General features: G+C 36.7%; 2 protein-coding genes across 4 annotated transcripts; both read left to right on the top strand.

Moving 5' to 3' along the window:
• Positions 1-2,919: 2,919 nt before the first annotated feature.
• Positions 2,920-6,804, top strand: cxxc1b (CXXC finger protein 1b). The gene is made up of 14 exons (XM_033966010.2): positions 2,920-3,042; positions 3,559-3,674; positions 3,760-3,860; positions 3,946-4,085; positions 4,280-4,435; positions 4,514-4,657; positions 4,729-4,836; positions 4,913-5,091; positions 5,426-5,633; positions 5,708-5,818; positions 5,923-5,972; positions 6,042-6,138; positions 6,245-6,397; positions 6,480-6,804. Exons 1-14 carry the CDS (start codon positions 3,040-3,042, stop codon positions 6,624-6,626), a joined length of 1,713 nt encoding a protein of 570 aa, XP_033821901.1. The 5' UTR covers positions 2,920-3,039; the 3' UTR covers positions 6,627-6,804.
• Positions 6,805-7,042: 238 nt separating this feature from the next.
• Positions 7,043-17,825, top strand: mbd1b (methyl-CpG binding domain protein 1b). 3 transcript variants are annotated; one of them, XM_055221648.1, is made up of 17 exons: positions 7,043-7,255; positions 7,672-8,174; positions 8,268-8,396; positions 10,336-10,468; positions 10,573-10,880; positions 10,959-11,041; positions 11,887-11,927; positions 13,756-13,890; positions 13,967-14,020; positions 14,092-14,112; positions 14,185-14,274; positions 15,399-15,557; positions 15,631-15,774; positions 16,017-16,094; positions 16,173-16,238; positions 16,333-16,404; positions 16,481-17,825. In XM_055221648.1, exons 2-17 carry the CDS (start codon positions 7,843-7,845, stop codon positions 16,949-16,951), a joined length of 2,316 nt encoding a protein of 771 aa, XP_055077623.1. In that variant the 5' UTR covers positions 7,043-7,255; positions 7,672-7,842; the 3' UTR covers positions 16,952-17,825. The 3 variants fall into 3 exon arrangements, with proteins under 3 accessions (XP_055077623.1, XP_055077624.1, XP_055077625.1); XM_055221649.1 differs by lacking the exon at positions 13,756-13,890 and having other exon boundaries at positions 7,095-7,255; positions 16,481-17,316; XM_055221650.1 differs by lacking the exons at positions 15,399-15,557; positions 15,631-15,774 and having other exon boundaries at positions 7,095-7,255; positions 16,481-17,316.
• Positions 17,826-18,060: the final 235 nt, after the last annotated feature.

Raw genomic sequence — 18,060 nt, 5'->3', positions numbered from 1 at the left:
TGCTATATCTACGATGTGGCTTTTTTTATATAGACTATAACTGTGCATCTCCATTAATGTCCAAATGATCATTTGGAGGCAACAACAAGCCTCATTTTGCAAATAACGTGCAATGTGTGACCTGCAATCAAATTACTTTTTAATCAAAAATTTAGCTCAAGCCACATTTTTACCGTTGAAATGCTTCACATAATTTTGAGTTGATTAATGTGTTTAAAACCTGAATTTTACTGTACTGTAGTTTGGTTTGTTCTTGCAGAGTAATTATGATTGGATTTCGGTGTGTATATGTGTCTTCTCACTGGTAAACCTTCAGCAAACATATGCTTCTCTCTTTAAAAATCAGCTCTTTTTCTGATCCATAACTTCTTTTTACTTGTCCAGCATCATTGATATATATTCCCACTCTAAGATGTAGATATATTAGGTATAAATTGACTGTTAACTTAACAATCCTATCAGAAGCTTTTTGTGTTTTGTCCCTGAAATTGACTTAAAGGATTTTAACAAATGCATAAATAAACAAGTGATTACGGTATTATACTTATGCGTATTTTTATTTTAGCTTTCCTTTTTGGGCGCTTCAGTGGTATAGCATCTGAGAGATTTCCATGGCGAGGTCCAGACACTCGGTTGCTTGCAGACAGATGTCACAGAGGGGACATTCACAGAGGCAGCATCGAGCCCCAAAACAGACACACATCTCACAAAAGTGGCTCATGTTCATTAGGGGCTGCAGGACAGTGGGTTCCCAGCCGCATAACGATGAGCAAAACCAGCACATGCACTCGCTACACCCTCTAATTGTAGCGAGTAAACAATCCAGTGGCTGACAGAAGAGGCAGGCGAGGAGCACTGCAGCACAGGTACCTTAGAAAGAAAGTCAATGGAAACTTAACAGCAAGGTAAAAACAATATAAACGCATGCTTTTAATTGTATACCTGCTTCATCTGGGGGTACTGAATGCACTGTTGTTGTTTTAAGACTGTCTTGACTCCTCACTTGACTTGTTTCGTGGGCATGTTGAGTTGTGCAACATGCAGGAGGCAAGAGTGAATAAAGAGACTTTGGCTGCTCTTTCTTAACTGGGCACAAACTGCTGTACGACATGGCCATTGTTACTTCACCTTCCGGCTTATACAAGTCACATTTAACAAGAACATCTGCAATCAACAAAAACATCTATTTCTTTCTTTTCTATCATATTAAAAATGTAGAAGTAAATTAACTAAATAGAGTAACGTCAAAAATGTATCCTTGACATTCAGATGAAGCTTGGATAAGCAAAGCTGGAGCATAAGGTTACAGTTATTAGCCAGAACCACATACCTGTTTGTTCTGTTGTGTTGTCAGGTAGCATCATCTCTTCGTGTTTTATGTCAACAGAATGCAGTTCAGCAATTTCTTTTATGGGCAGCATCTTTCATTTATCCCTAAATAAAATCCCTAAGTAAAATATAATCATTTGTAATTAATTTGATTTCATGCATTCAGTTAATTAATTTATTGCCTGTAGTTACAGTACTCAGTTCTTGTGGATGTGGCTTTGTAGCTGTTAGATATGAGTGGGCATCTTGATAATGGAAAAGAAATTAATCAATTATTAATCTCCGATTCAGAAAAATTGATACCATGCAAAAAGGCTGTACACATACTTTATGGAGAGCTCTGATTGATTTGATTCATTTATAATTCACATCTAGCCTATAGGTCGCACACTGTGAACAACATGATCTGTTCAAGCACAGATAAAACAAAAGGTAAAATATCCTTTTTTTTTCCTTCTTTTTCCTATGGTTAGATTTAGATTTTTTTTTCTTAAAATTCATTGCCAGAGTTTTGTTTTTGGGTGTGAAAAACAATTTAGTACACACCATGGCAAGCTTACCAAAAGAGGAATTTGGGGATATAAAATGTATTATGAATATAAGATAATTTAAATGTACTCACTTCTCATAGTGAAGCCAGTGGATTTCAAAGCAGACAGTTCAGGATGGTTTAATCATAGACAAGATCTATCGTCCTTCAGTGACCCAACACTTTGTAGTAATGGAGCTGCAACTGCATCAGACCTGCCTTTCTCCCAGCTGGACCTGTGTGTGTGTGTGTGTGGGGTGGGTGTGTGGGTGTGTGTGTGTGTGTGTGTGGGGGTGTATGCCCCTCTGCGCAATGTAAGAAAAAGAAAGCAAAAAAAGCATAAAAAGTAACGTGGCTTATAGGTTTATTTAAAATGATAGATAGTATGTAAATTTCTGGGAGTGGAATGTCAACTTCACAATTATAAAAATAGAAAATTAAATTACGTATTCTCTTTGGAGATAGATATGTTTTATACCATAGTGTGGAATATTATTGCCAAAGGAACAACATTTCCATGGAAACAAGAGGAGGAGGCCCTTTTCCAGGCCAAAGAAGAGTTAGGTTTGTGGAGATATAAGCCCACTGACAGTAAGGACTCATGATTTTTTAAAAATGTTTTTCAGTGCAATAAACACAATATGAAAAAACGTGCTTTTATTTTATTTTATTTTATTTTATTTTATTTTATTTTATTTTATTTTATTTTATTTTATTTTATTTTATTTTATTTTATTTTATTTTATTTTATTTTATTTTATTTTATTTTATTTTATTTTATTTTATTTTATTTTATTTTATTTTATTTTATTTTATTTTGTTTTGTTTTGTTTTATTTTGTTTAGTTTAGTTTTATTATTTGCTTTTTCTTGGCAAAAATAGTTACATACTGCGGCTTTAATAATACAAATGAAAAGTGCATAAGATGTGTAAAAAAGTGTCTTCAATGTGTTGTAACTGTTTTCATGTAGTTACTCTTGAGACTATAAACAAAACATAGGTGGCGCCATCGAGCACTGTAGGCTCACATTTTCTGCCATGGAAGAAGAAGATCTGACCAATCACCGCTGAGCTCGTCTTGTTATGAGCGTGTTACTTTTGTCGTCAATCCCTCGCTTTCTTGCAAGTCAAAAAAACCCAAACATTTAGCTCTTGTTGGCTCACTGTATTTTCCTCGCACAATGGTAAGAATTTTATAAAGTTTTAAAGTTTGTGTTTGAGGCCACGCGCTCCTCTGTCGGTTTACAGTTTAAGCTCGGTATATGATGTGTTTAGCTAACGGCTAATATGCGTTAGCCACTTTCCAGGGTTAGCCTAATATAAAATGTAAAAGTCTTTTGCCAGTTGCTCAATTTAACCTAATTTGTTTATTCATAAAAAATGTTTTCATTATACATAATTGGTACCGAACGTTCATAGAAACGCCATTGCGACAGCTGTTTAGAAATGTAAACAAAACTGTGGAACAACCCGATAAGATGCTGGGTCACTAGTGGTGAATACATTTAGGTTATCGCAGAGATTTAGGTGTCAGAATATTTTTGAATGCTAAGTTTAGTATTTAACATCCTGTTCTCTCCATTGCTTTAACATGAGTCTAACTGAAAACGGAAATAGATGGAACGACACAATCTCGATCTCTGTTGATATCAACTTAAATGTATGAACAAGGTATGAGTTTGTTTGTTGTTGTTTTTCAGGACAGTGAAATGTCTGATATTGAGCATGGACCTGGACCTCAAACAAATTATATGGAAGGGGAGAATGCACCACTGTACTGCATTTGCAGGAAACCTGACATTAATTGTTTTATGATGCAAGTTTGATATCTGTTTCCCCATGTTATATTCTATTGTTTAGGTGTGTTTTTTTTTTAGCTTATATGTACTCTCCTTTAACAGTGGATGTGATTACTGCAACGAATGGTTCCATGGACACTGCATAAACATTACCGAGAAACAGGCCAAAGCAATACGTCAGTGGTATTGTATGAAGTGCAGAGGTAAAAACAGCAAAAAAAGAGTTTTATATAATGTTAATACATTCTATACAATGAAATTGCATGCATTTGTGTTTTCTGCCACTAGAGGAAAATCCCTTATTAGAAATAAAGTTCAGGTCCAAGAAAAACCGTGATAAGGATGCAGACTATGACAACAGATCGGACAAACAGTACAGCACACCGAGCACTCCAGACTACAGACTGGAAAGGCGACGAGGATCAAAGGTTTGTATTTTGCAGTGTGTGTGTGTGTGTGTGTGTGTGTGTGTGTGTGTGGGGGGGTGTGTGGGTGGGGGTGTGTGTGTGTGTGTGTGCGGGGGTGTGTGTGGGGGTGTGTGTGCATGGGGGTGTGTGTGTGTGTGTGTGTGTGTGGAAGAAATACCAGTACATAAACTAATATTTGCTTTTAAATTATCCAGGTAAAGCGATCTGTGCGTATGTGTGGTGAATGTGAGCCATGCCGAAGGACAGAAGACTGTGCTCAATGTGACTTCTGCAAGGATATGAAAAAGTTTGGGGGCCCAAACAAAATCAGACAGAAATGCAGGTTTCGACAATGTGAAGTGCGAGCCAGGGTGAGAGATAAACACATGGCTGCATCCATATTCTGAGTTGAACTGTGGGCATAAAATTGCGCTATACTCTTGTATTAGAAAATGCTGCGTGTGAAAGAGGAGGAAATGTCATTGAGGGAAAGAAGAGAGAATTCCCATCACAGACGACGTCATTATTCTGACGATTATGACAGTGAGGCTGATCTGTACCAACAGTATAAAGCAGCAGGAAAATATGACATGGTAACACAAGTTTTTAAAATTATTAATGAGGGAGGGGGTGATGAATTTTCTCAAGATTTTGCTCTCCTCAGGCATGGGCCAGTGATGACGATGATGAACCACCTTTTAGTCCAGTGATGCGTAAAAAAGCTGTCAAAGTCAAGCATGTTAAGAGAAGAGAAAAGAAAATCGACAAGAAGGTAGGACATTTTATTATGTCATTAATACAGATATAGTTATATTTTTGCAACAAGCAGTGTTCTTGACTGTTTTTAGAAAGAGTCACGGCGTCACAAGCAGAAACAAAAGCATAAGGACCGGAATAGGCACAGTGAAAGGGGAGAAAGAGGAGATAATGGTGGTCTGCGACAATGTCTTGGCCCCAACTGTGTAGAGGCAGCAAGACCCAACTCCAAATATTGCTCTGAGGACTGTGGCATGAAGTTGGCTGCAAAGTAAGCTTTTTTCCCTTTCTTTGGAGCTACTGATACATGTACCGTTGTGTACTGCTATGTGCTGTTGTGCCTCCTAGTGGGAAGTAGTGGGACTGTTTTTATTGAAGCTACTGGTCATACAATAAATGCTCTGAGTACATATGGATTTAGAAAAGCACAGTATATTTGCAAACATTTACATAATTTAGTTGTATAGGTTGGTTTATATATTTTGATATAAGTAGCAGTTACTGGAATTTAGTATTTGTTTTTTTTTTAGCACTGGAATTTAGCAATTTTCTATTTATCTGTTTGCTTTACATACAAATGTTGAGAAATATTTCTTTCTATATAGTCGGATTTATGAGATCCTGCCTCAGAGAATCCAGCAGTGGCAGCAAAGTCCTTGTATTGCAGAGGAACATGGTAAAAAGCAACTGGAGCGGATCCGGAGAGAGCAGCAAAATGCTCGTCTGCGCCTCACAGAAATGGAACGACGATTTCACGAACTGGAAGGAATTATTGCCAAAGCTAAACAGCAGGCTGTACAGCAAGATGAAGAAGTATACTGTGTTTTAAATAGTATTTAAATAATATTTTTTATTGCACTTTACATTACAATTGTAATACTTTTAAGGTAAATGAAGGGGATAGTGAGGATACAGATCTACAGATATTCTGTGTCTCATGTAGCCATCCAGTAAATCCAAAGGTGGCATTGAGACACATGGAGCGATGCTATGCTAAGGTAAGTAATAAAGTATTGCTTTCCTTAATTATTATAAATAATGACAATTTTAAGGAATGATATATAACATATTTGTCACATACATTTTATTAATTTTCTTACAGTATGAGAGTCAGACATCTTTTGGTTCAATGTATCCCACAAGAATTGAAGGGTATGAATCTGAATATAAAGTCTGTATACATCCCTCCATTTAGTTAATCTTCCCTAATATCTATTGCAGTGCTACCAGACTGTTTTGTGATGTATACAATCCCCAAAGCAAGACTTACTGCAAACGGCTTCAGGTCTTGTGCCCAGAACATTCAAGGGATCCCAAGGTTAGTAAAAGAGGATATTTAGAGACATTTTAGATATTATTATTATTACTGTTATTATTTATTATTATAATTGTAATTATAATTGTTATTTTATTTTAATGTCTAGGTACCGGTAGACGAGGTATGTGGATGTCCTCTTGTAAAAAATGTATTTGAGCTAACTGGAGAATACTGCAGAGTCTCAAAAAGAAAATGCAATAAGCATTATAACTGGGAAAAGCTCAGAAGAGCTGAGGTAGACTTGGAGCGTGTCAGAGTGGTAAGTTACATTGTTTCTGTGGCTTGCTTTAATATATTTTACTAAATATTCTTAACTTACAAGTGCTTGCTACTCTCCACAGTGGTACAAACTGGATGAACTGTTTGAACAGGAACGTAATGTAAGAACAGCTATGACCAACAGAGCTGGACTGCTTGCCTTGATGCTGCACCAAACAATTCAGCATGACCCTTTGACTACTGATCTTCGTAGCAACAAGGATAGATAGGATGACTTGTTAGCACTGATACAAGATATCTAATAAATAATTTTTAAATGTCTTTCTATTGCAATCAACTTGTAAGATTTAATTAGATATTAATATTATGATTATATATATTTTCATTAATTCAGTGTTTGATTGCTATTTTGGAATATAAAATAAACATCAGATTATAAACCTATGTGTTTTCGAGCATTGTTGAAGTATTTCGGGTCTAATGACAATAAATAAGTTCATGCTGTGCAATTATTTACCCTGCCCTGGCTTTTTGTTTTGATACCTCCATGACCAGAGCAGATCTTTTAGTATTTTGTAGCCAGACTCGAATACTGATGTCGTTTGGATATAGATAATCCTCAATTTCCTGTAGTCAAAGTCTTGCACGCTTGAGAACAGGTCTGTTGTGTTTCATTGGTCCTGTTGTGAGTGTGGAGTCTGCTGAGGGCGGTGTGTTTACAGTTGGCGTCAGTGAGGTCCGGGTGGTGCACACATGAATGACACGGAGGAGCCTGATTGGTGTGACTGTTCTCTTTCGCTTCCGCTGTTAACGTCTCTAATTACGTGCTAGCTCGTTAGCCGCATTAGCCTACCCTGTGAAATCCCATCAGGAATGTAAGATTTCAGACACATCGCAGGTATGTAACTTTACTTTATGTGTGTGGTTTTATCTAGACAAGTGAACGATGTGATTTGTGAAATATGTAACGATACAGAACCCGTTTTAGGTCCAGTTACGCTAGCTAATCCCTTGGCTGCTCATGCACGAATGGGCGAGCTGGCTAGTCGTGGCTAATGGGTTATAACGGGCAAAGCAAGTCTTGAGTAGGTATTTTTGCAACAATTTACGTTTATATAAGGCATAATCATGGCGATGCACTCAGTCTGGTGTTCTTTTGTTTGGATTTCTGTGTGGTTTCGTGTTTATTCCCATTAAAACCATGATATTTTAAATTCTTTGAAGCTAGCATCTCACCTAGCCATCATTTTAAGAGTCTGGTTACTATAATACATGAGTTGTTGTGATTTTATTCTGTATTGTTTTATTTACCAGGTTACCCCAGCTGATAATCAGGGTTGGTTGACTGTGTTACCGTGAAAGGCAATGGAGAAGATGCAGAACTGACATTGGGGACATGCACTTAGTAAATGGGATGTCTGATCAGTTATATTGACTCTTTTATATTGGAAATCTATAGCACTAACATCTCAGCATTGTGCACTGATGGAAGAAGAACAGCCAAAGAGCCCAGCCCACGAAAGAGATGAGCATGCTAATAAACAGGGTGAACCATGGCCAGAAACGGACACACAGGTTTCTTCTACAGACACCAAAACAGAAGCTGTGGAAGTGAAGTCTGAGGAAACTAAAGAGCCCATGGACTGGTTTGAACCATTAGAGGACGACGATGACGACGAGGATGCCAATAGCTTTGAGTTTCCAACCGAGCAGCATGCCTTCGGTCTTCAAGATCCAGAAGAGGAAAGCCTAGCAGGGGAAAGTGAAAGAAGTGGCAGTGTGGCAGGCAGTGAGAAGGGAAGGAGAATATACAAACGGTAGGCTATGTTGATGCTGCTTTTTGTCTACACTGCAGTATTATTTTAGCAATGTCTTTTATGAATTTTTGGTTACTTTTGATTGTTTTTTAGAGCGCGACGTAAACGAAACTATGATGAGGGATGGATAGAATGTCCATCGTTGGGAGAAGGATGGAAGCGCAAAGAAAGTATTCGTCAGAGTGGTACAAGATCTGGACAAAGTGATGTTTACTACATGAGGTAATACACTTTTATTACATGTAATTGATGTGAGAGGTTAGTTTTTATCTAGCAACATAGGGGGTATTCCATAAAGCGAGCTAAAGCCAAACCCTGGCTTATTTGGGCAATCAAATCCGCAATTTGTTTCACAAAAGTGGCTAACCAGAGCACTGAGTTGCCGTAGTAACAAGCACCCAGATACTAAAAACATTTACATAAATGTTCAATCGACACTACAGCAGAGTGGCGCCAGGACGAAGAGGCATGGTCAGAGGAACTGTGAAATGCGCGTGAGTCACTATTAATTAATTAAACAAGAGAGAAATGTGAGAAAGTGTTAATGACTGTCTGAGAAAAGTGTAATTTATTTTACAAAATCTGAGACCAAGAACAGACAATTTATCTTTAAAGGGAAGTTATGATAATAACAATAAAATAGTGAATAACAGGCTCAATAGCAATACAGCAGCCTAACGTAACACATTTATATTTATTCAGCTACATGAAGCATAGACAGTGAAATGAATATGTGTCTGGTATGTTAACATAAGATATTAACAGTTGATCAGATAACTAAATCATAAAAACAAATATACTCTGGATCTCACCCCAAATCACTAAATCTATTAAATCCTATCTATCTATTACATCCTCCGTTTCGTTTCTGAACAACTGAACAACTGGCTGCCATACTGGTGCACAAGCCTAGAGTGCCCTCGCGTGGTTGTGTTTGACAATAACAAAGATGTGAAATTATATATTTTAATAACTTCACATATTAGTCGCATCCCCAATCAAACTATGAAAAAAGTGCGACTTATCATCCAGAAAATACAGGATTTTGCAAAATGGATTGAAATTACGGGTCCCTTTGGGGCCCAGAGCACTAAAGCTGTAACAATGAAATGACCACACAGTGACAGTGAAATGAACACCTTGTAAGGGTTAAACAGGAATTTTGAGTCACATGAACCTGACAATTTTAAACTTCGTGCTCCCACACTCTGGACACACGTATCTGTGGAAGCTGCACTAATCAGTACATTATAAAATAAATAATAAAAGATTGAATTACTCTTTAAGATTGGATAAAATCTAGATGTTATTTTCTGTGACACTGAGGATGAGCTGGTTTTCGGTGAGTTCTCACTGTGTGCTCTTTCATCACACGTCTCTCCTCTTTCCCTCCTCTATTGCTCCTTGTCAGAATACATACATATCTGCATTGATTTGATGGGCCAATTCTCGTTAGAGTTCTGTTGCAGTTCGGGCATACTTTTATGCATAGTGCGTAGTGTTCCATACACAGAAAAGAAGTTAAAATCGTCGTGCATCAGGAAAAGTAACAGGTAACTTCATTCTGTGCATTAATTAAACTATGCACTACTCAGTCAGCCTCCTCTCTCTGGTAGTGGAACAATCAGGAGAGGAGGGGTGAGCGAGCAGGAGAGGAGGGGGAGTCATGTCTTTCCTCTCTCTCCTCGGATCAGAAACAAAAGTAAAGTTCAGTGTCTCTCTTTTTTAGTAAGATCATAAAAAACATCACGACTGAGGCATGTTGTAAGGCTATTGTGAGTGATGTCGTTGCTCCATTGATCTGATCTTCTTAGAGTTACTGGGAGGGCGCACAAAGAGGCATCTTAAAACTGAGGCCTGAGTTAGGGCTGGCTATTATTTCTTTGTTGAGGCTTAATCTGAAGAGGCTTTGTTGAGGCTTAATCTGGAGATGGAGGTAGTTTTCAGGATTTTTGGACAAGCCTGGACTTGTTGAGACACATTGATGGAATACCCCCAATGGCCACTTCACTTAGTATTTTTATACTAATAAAAATACACAGTTATAGACATTATTAAATAATAAAATTTAACAGTATGAACAGGGTTACGATTTTTGTATCAGTTTTAACATTGTCTTCATCAATAGCTGTTTAATGTTTTAAACCAATTTATTTTACAGCCCACAAGGCGAAAGAGCCCGTAGTCGTATAGAACTGTCTATTATGATGAATCGCGACTTAAGCAGTTTTGAATTCAAAACGGGAGTTTTCCGTAAAAATGGTCAGCAACGTTTAACATTACAAAGACGGAAGGTGAGAAGATTTCTTTCACTTTATGTATTTGTTTCTATAAATGTTGATGTAAATGTTTACTAAGCATGCATCATGCATCGTTCATTTTCTCCTGTGTTCTTTAGAGAAAGCCTCGTGAACATTCCTCATCAGATTCCAGTTTTGTTGAGAGAGGAGAGGGAGCAGACACACCTGACTCTCTCCATAGACTTACTCCCACTGTGAGTTCCATACCAGTAACTTTCTATCAAGCAACATTTGCCACAAACAACGCAACAAAACCTCAAATCAAGCAAGAATTCACAACCTCTTGTCCAAAAGATGAGACAATGAAACCTCCTGATGGAAAAATTAAGCTTCCAGGCCCCACATCATCCAAACCCCTGTCTTTTCCGTCCATCAATGGAGAATTTGGACCTGACGATAGCATTCTGTGAGTTGACAATTTTTTTTTTTTTTTTTTTTTTTTGTTCTGGGACTGTTACTGTTACTTACTTTATTTTGTTTAAAGAGTCTGTTCCAGATGTGGTCTTACATTTACTGGAACATGGTATGATAAACAGAGGAAAAGGCCTCTTTGTCCTTCATGCTGGGGTACGTCTGTGCAACATTTATCAATAAATATTGATATTTATTGGGTCTTGCAATTAAAATGGGTTTATGAAGTCTATATAGGACATTAACTGCAAGATTAAATTTTACTTGAAGTAAAAGACTGTGCATGTCCTATGAAGGTGTTAAGTCTTATTCCTATATGAAACTGGACAGTGATGTCACAAAAAGCATAAGGTAACTGCGTGGCACTTGAGCAATTTCACACTGGCAGCTACACTGTATGTACCACAGAATAATGACTGAATTTATTTATCGCTTCAAAATCTTTTTTTTTTTTTTTTCTTAATTTGACAAGTTTCATCAAACATAGTGCACCAGTTCAACAGAAGTCATATTCAAGACATCACTTATTGAATCTCAGTTGAGCTCTTAATAAATTGTATCTGTTTTGAACTACACTCTTAATTTCATTTTTTATTTTTTTTTTCAGTTTGTATTGTATTTTAAACAGGGTGCCCATGAAAAAGAAAGCCCAAGTGCTCTCATTGGGCCCCCCTGTATAAATAAAGATAAATAAAAAATAAATAAATAATTAGATTAATGGAAATACTGCAGATTACATCACAAAGAATCAGTTGCTATGCTACAATGAAAAGGATTGTTCTATCCAACTAAGGGTTGATTCCTCCTTTCTTGATTCATGCATTTGCAAGACTTGACACGGTAAAATGTACCCACGCAATGTAATTGGCATATTATTATATTATTATTATATATTATATTTTATAAATGTAGAAACCACTCGACTCCACGATGTTTTATATATACACCTTATCATTTCATACATGTGCAACCTTCTAACTAAGGTTTTCCTATTTCAATAGCACTAAAGACAAAAGAGCATCCGCTGATTCGTTTTCGAAAGGTAAATTGTTTTATTGTTTCATTTATAATTTTATATTTATTTTACCTGTTTTATTTAGGGATGATCCAATATCTCCTGCTTTTTAAAATATTATTATTATTATTTCATTTTGTATTTTTTTTTTGGTAATATTTGTCTTGCTGTTGTGGCCGATAACCAATATTTGCCAATACCAATATTAACCTTTTGAAAGTCACAGTAAGGATCGCAAATTCATATTAAATTATAAATGTTTTGCATTTGTAAAAATAATGCTGAGAATTTGTTGCATGATTTTGATACATAATATACAGCCGTAATTTACTCACTAGTCAATTCAAAAAGACAAATATGATGCACTGAGGACCGAGAATCACATGGGCACACAGTCACTGGAGCAGTACTGAAAAAATATTCAGATTTAACCTTCCGGTATCCAGGAGCATTAAAGAAGGTGCTTTTAACACTTCGAGACAAAAAAAGTTATTGTTTTTCATAATTCTCATATGGTTTAAATTCAAACGTTGTTCCTTTACGAGTTTCTTTTGTACTCAGTCTGGCGGCTTTCTTTGTTTACAATGGGCTGATTATGGTAACAGTCTAACATCCTTTTCCAAAAGCGTGAAAAATGTGCATAGGCTCCCATGAAAAACACATTTTTATTCCATTAGCCACCACAACATACTTTATGCATTTTCTGATTTCTTGGGTTTGTTTTGAGAATAGAAGTTTCAGACTTTCACTCAAATTTTTTTTATTGTATGACGTTACTAATTCCATTTTGGGGGATGGGCAAAGCAAGGCAAGTAATTCAACGTGCTTTACAGAATAAGAAAGACATTAAACTCACAATACAACAAATCAAAACATAAATAATTGTCATAAAATGAACATCAAAAGAGAAAAGTGCAGAATAAAACCTTTCAGTCACATGCAGCTAAACAGAACTGTTTTGAGACTGGATTTAAACATTGTCAAAGTAGAGGCCTGTCTCACAGTTATAGGAAGACTTTTCCAGGTTTTAGCTGCAGAAAACTGAAATGCTGATTCCCCATGTTTAGTCCTGGTTTAGTCTTGGTTTAGTCCTGACTCTGGGACCAGCAGGAGGCCTGTCCCTGAAGTCCTCAGAGTGTGAGATGGTTCAGGTGGTTCTAACATGATGCTGGTCCATGGAGAGACTTGTTCACATGGAGCTGCTTTAAAGTCTATTCACTGAGCCACAGGAGCCAGAGACCTGAGCCACAGGACACATGTGTGAAGTACTTCCTGGTTCTAGTCCTGACCCGAGCAGCAGTGTTCTGGATGTACTGTTCTGTCTTAAGGCTCGTTTGGAGAGGCCAGTGAGCAGGACGTTACAGTCGTCTAACCTACTGGAGACAAAGCCAGACTTGGAGAGACTTGTCCATGCATTTGGCAGTTTACCTTTGATTTTTGCAATGTTTTTAGATGGTAAAAAGCTGCATATGTTATTGATTTGATGTGGCTGTTAAAGTTCAAGTCTGAGTCCATTATTACCTCTAGATCTCTAGCCTGATTTGAAGGTTTTAGAGTGAGAGACTGGAGGTGACTGACCCACAGAAACAGAAAGTGTCAGCAAAGACAGTGACTTGAGTCTTGTCTGAGTTTAGCTGGAGAGAGTTGTTTTGCATCCACACACTGACCTGTTGGATGCAGTGGCAGAGTGAATCCACTGGTCTGTATTTACCTGCTGTTGGTAAACAACTTTTTGAAGGACGATACCGGAAGGTTAAACTTAAAATTTCAAATATCAGACTGGTGTCTGCCTAAACCCTTCCATATTGCCAGTAAACCACCCATAGTTTTAATTTGTATATTTTTTTATTAACAGTGGATTCCATGTGGACAATGTGCAGGATGCCACAACAAAGTGGACTGTGGTCAGTGTAGTAACTGTAAAGAGCGCTCACCTGAATCTCGTAAACGAACATGTCGTAAACGTAAATGTTTATGTCCTATTCGTAAGGTAAATTGGGACAAATGTATACATTCTGATTTGAAGTGGTTCTAACATAGTTTTAAGCTTGTGTGTATTTTACCAGGGTCCGGGAGGCTTTGTAATGCCAAAGCCAAAAACTGAGCCGCCAGATAGCACTGTGAGTTTCTGAATCAAGCTTTTATTCTATTAACCAACACTATTTAAATTATTTTGCATCTTGTCTTACAGCAGGACATTCCCTATTACCAGGTATTTATTTTATTTGAATTTTATTTGTGTAATTAAACTCTCAAACTCTAATTTTCTTTGTATTTTTGATAGCATCTAAATGTTAAAAGTAGTGATACAGAGAACTTAACCAATCTGGATTTGGATGAAGACGATGACGAGTCGACAGATGACGATGACGATGTGAGTGTTACCGTCGTATTTACTGTCATATACATATCTGTTTTTTAAGTCTGCTTTATGACATGTAGTAATAATAGTAAGTAAAGTGTGCTTAGCAATAGTAAAGCATCTTCTCTTATATGTGCATTTATTTGCTAATTTCTGAACGTCCTATCAGCGTGCAGTACAGAGAAAGCAGTGTCAGGGTCAATGTAGAAGAAAGGTGAGTTGTCGTGTAAAATCAGCAAAATGTGTTTTTCAAAAGGAAAGCTGATCATTCTTCATACTGCATGTGTATGGCAGGCATTTTTTGTTTTTCATTTTTGTCATGTAATTCAGGTAGTTTTTGTAGTGAAAGCGCAGAGCAGGCAAAAAAGAAATGCCAGGGAAAGTGCGAAGGAAACAGGAGAGAAAATGGTGAGTAATGATGTATAGCCACACAACATGATGTACAGTAGAAAACAAATGGTAAGCAGATTTTGTGAGCCATTTAACAATGAATTAATGGGGAGCAGTTTTTTTTAAGAAGTCCTTTGGTTGCTGGATGTCCTACCTTTCACAAGTTGCCATGTGACTAGTGTTGCCTATAGGGATTAAGTGGACAGTAAACTTTGAAATAAAATTGTGATAATGTGAGATCAAAAACACATTTAGTAAATTAGGGTCTGTGTAATCCCTCAGTCATCCCTCAGTCATTCAGGTATTATCCCTAGTAAAAGAAAAATATACAATCTGACAAAAAGTTGTAGCTGCTTCTTCAGTTCTGGTCAGATTACTGGTGGACACTGTCTTATATCTGTCTGAAAGCGGAGCATGCTAATAGGTGTGAAAGCATCCATTAGGGAATGAATGATTATATTAAGTATTACTCAGGCATAGTTCACACTTTGTAGGCTAGGTCTATTGCGCTACACTAACAGAAACTGTAAACAAAAGGTGTTTTTCGTTTCAGTGTAGTTAGCTTCTCTCCTTTCAGATATAAGTCAGTGTCCACCAGAAATCTGACCAGAACTGAAGAAGCGAATCGGATGAGCAGCCAAACGTTTTCACTCCTACAACTTTTTGTCCTGTTGACAGATTTTATATTTTTCTTTTACTATAGTTAATTAATAAAAATATGTAGATTAATTAGTGCTTATTTTCAGCGCAAGCGGCGGAAGCGACGTTCCTGTGGAGAATGCCCAGCATGTCTCTACAGCACAGACTGTGGCACATGTGATTTCTGTATAGACAAGCCCAAGTTTGGTGGGAGCAACAAAAAAAGACAAAAGTGTCGACTACGACAGTGTCAAAGGCAGGCAATGGTATGATTTTTTTTTTTTTTTTTTAAACAGGAAAAGTATAAAATCTCCAATATAATATTCTTTTTCTGGGTAGAGACATCTCTTACCCTCTCAGCTGGGGCCTGAGGCTGATGGTATATCAATCGTTGGCAGAGCAAAACCCCAATATACATATAGTCGAAAAAGGAAAAGAGCGCCACCAAGTGAAGATGAAGATGATGACAGAAATCAACAGGCAGTAAGTTTCCATTACGCCTGTTAGGTTAAAGATAATAGTAGTAACATGGTTTCTTAAAAAGGTAGTACAGTCACATCTGAACTTCAGATGCCATTAGCAGTCACATACTGAGGTCGTATAAAAGAGAACCTTGAAAATACAAAATGTAAAAATAAAAAAAACATTAAAAATATGCAGCAACTCCATGTATATTAAAATTGACTTTGTAACAGGTTTTTTTTTTTTTTTTTTTACATTTTTAGATCTGGAGCAGTGAAAACGCCAGTGGCAGCAAGATCTCATATAAACAAAACTTCCGAAAACACCCATCACCTATTCAGGTAAACAGCCATAAAATGGATACACACAATAAACATTTATTGACAAATTAATCACTTTGTTTTTTCTTCATGTAAAAGTTAAATAACTCAGTGTATGAAGAGCAGAACGGAGTGTTTCCCCATATTTATGATAGTGTAAGTCTGGTAAGTTTACTAATCATTAAGTATTACCACAAACACCATTGCAAATACAAACAATGAAGTACATTTTCAAAATGACAACCTTGTTTCAAACCAGATGGAAAGCAGATCGCAATTCACTAGTAATTTTCAAAAGCATGTAGAAGTTAATGAGGACGACTATCCTACTGTAAGTTATTAGTTAGTTTGTATAAACTGTATGAAGATTTGCATATTTTATTTGTTTTTTTGTCTGTTTTCTTTAGATTACACAAATATACAGTTTGACAGATGAAACAGAACAGAGTGATCTGAATCAGGAGCAGGACCTAATGAAACTGTTGAACTCTTTGCGTTCGTCTGCTCTGCCGATCTTGTGGTATGCCATCATGGCGGAGGGGCCTCAGATGCAGCTTGTGCAGTGTTCAAAGCAGTCCGTCATGGCAGACACCATAGTGCAAATTGACACAGACTTTAACTATAAGATCTCAGTGCAGAGACACCCGCTGCTGCCCACACACCCGCTGTATGATGCCCACCCCTCACGTCTGAACTCTGTCACACATGTGGTGAATTTGCTGTTGGACATGGACAAATACATCGTATGCCATGGAGTACCACCAATCGAAGAGGTACTCAGCAGAACCCCAGTAATACTTGAGCGAGCGCCTACGTGTGAGTTCTTGATTAAAAAGAATGAGACAATTTGTAGGAACTGCCGAGAGCTTTGTGAATGAAAGTCAAGATGACTGAGACTTTGATGATTGATGACTTTGTACCATTTTCTTTTTTAAAGAATTTTGTGATACTAGAATTTGACAGCATTCCCAGAGCTGTGACAATAAAATTCAAGCATATATATTTTGTCAGATCTCATTATATTGGTGACCTGTGATGTTGGAAGGCTGCTTTTTATTTTGGACACAACCTACTGTGGGTTTATCAACGCTTTTACTTGAGGATTCAGTCATCATTTCTAAGTTCAACATGATTCTTTTCCTGAATTCGTCTAATTCCTTAGTTTTACTACTTTCTGTCAAAATAACATTTGTTAAAAAATGTCGCACTTTGGCAACACAATTTTCCCCCTTTATTAAGATGTTTATAACAATCAAATAATATCCTTTTTACGGCAATGCGCTTCTTTTTTGAAGAGGATGTTTCATTAATTAATAGAGCCATAGCAGGAGATTATGGTTTTATGTCCTCTTACGCCAGAAGTAAAAATAATACTTCTCTCTAATATTTCCACGATAATAACGAAGTATTACAGCCTGAAATGCTGTCAAGCTCAGTCAGTGTGTTTTAAATTGCATTGTTTTTTTTTGGTGGCTGTTGTATTTCATTGTAAATATGACTGAAGCTGAAATGAAACAAGCACGAGACGTAACTGGGTAAATACTTTAAATTATGCTTCCATTGTTCTCCACTATATACGCGCATCCGGGGATTTATTTATGATCTTGTCCTCAAGTAAATGTGTAGACCCAGACTCATGGGATCAAAATAACATGTTTTATAGTATTTGAAATGAAAAATTATATTGTTTGACAAATATTGTATTTCTCAAAGCATTGTTTTCATAAAATGTTTTGGACTTTTTTTTAACTCAAAGGTGACTGAGATTGACTAATTAATGTTTACTCTACAATTTGCAAGTAGGAAAGACAAGTTTAGTTGTACAGCACAATTTGTACACGAGGAAATTCAAACTGTTTTACAGAATAAGACAGACGTTAAAATCACAATATAACAAATCAAAATCTAAATAATCATCATAAAATTAACATTAAAGGAGAAAAGTGCAGAAGAAAACCTTTATTCTTTTAAAACACTGTTATGTTTA

Source organism: Periophthalmus magnuspinnatus, chromosome 5 (genome assembly GCF_009829125.3).
Source record: "Periophthalmus magnuspinnatus isolate fPerMag1 chromosome 5, fPerMag1.2.pri, whole genome shotgun sequence".
In the NCBI taxonomy this organism is placed as follows: domain Eukaryota; kingdom Metazoa; phylum Chordata; class Actinopteri; order Gobiiformes; family Gobiidae; genus Periophthalmus; species Periophthalmus magnuspinnatus.
The sequence above is the reverse complement of the archived record's forward strand: the minus strand, read 5'-3'. Positions and strand labels throughout refer to the sequence as shown.

What these genes read in the sequence shown, in the direction of transcription:
- cxxc1b (XM_033966010.2), top strand. An exon ending in AATGTGAAGTGCGAGCCAGG is followed by an intron (nt 4,436 to 4,513) that starts GTGAGAGATAAA and finishes CTCTTGTATTAG; the next exon opens with AAAATGCTGCGTGTGAAAGA. An exon ending in TGGAGCGATGCTATGCTAAG is followed by an intron (nt 5,819 to 5,922) that starts GTAAGTAATAAA and finishes ATTTTCTTACAG; the next exon opens with TATGAGAGTCAGACATCTTT.
- mbd1b (XM_055221648.1), top strand. Translation starts at nt 7,843, where the DNA reads ATGGAAGAAGAACAGCCAAAGAGCCCAGCCCACGAAAGAGATGAGCAT. An exon ending in CGCTGATTCGTTTTCGAAAG is followed by an intron (nt 11,928 to 13,755) that starts GTAAATTGTTTT and finishes TTTTATTAACAG; the next exon opens with TGGATTCCATGTGGACAATG. An exon ending in CTGAGCCGCCAGATAGCACT is followed by an intron (nt 14,021 to 14,091) that starts GTGAGTTTCTGA and finishes CTTGTCTTACAG; the next exon opens with CAGGACATTCCCTATTACCA.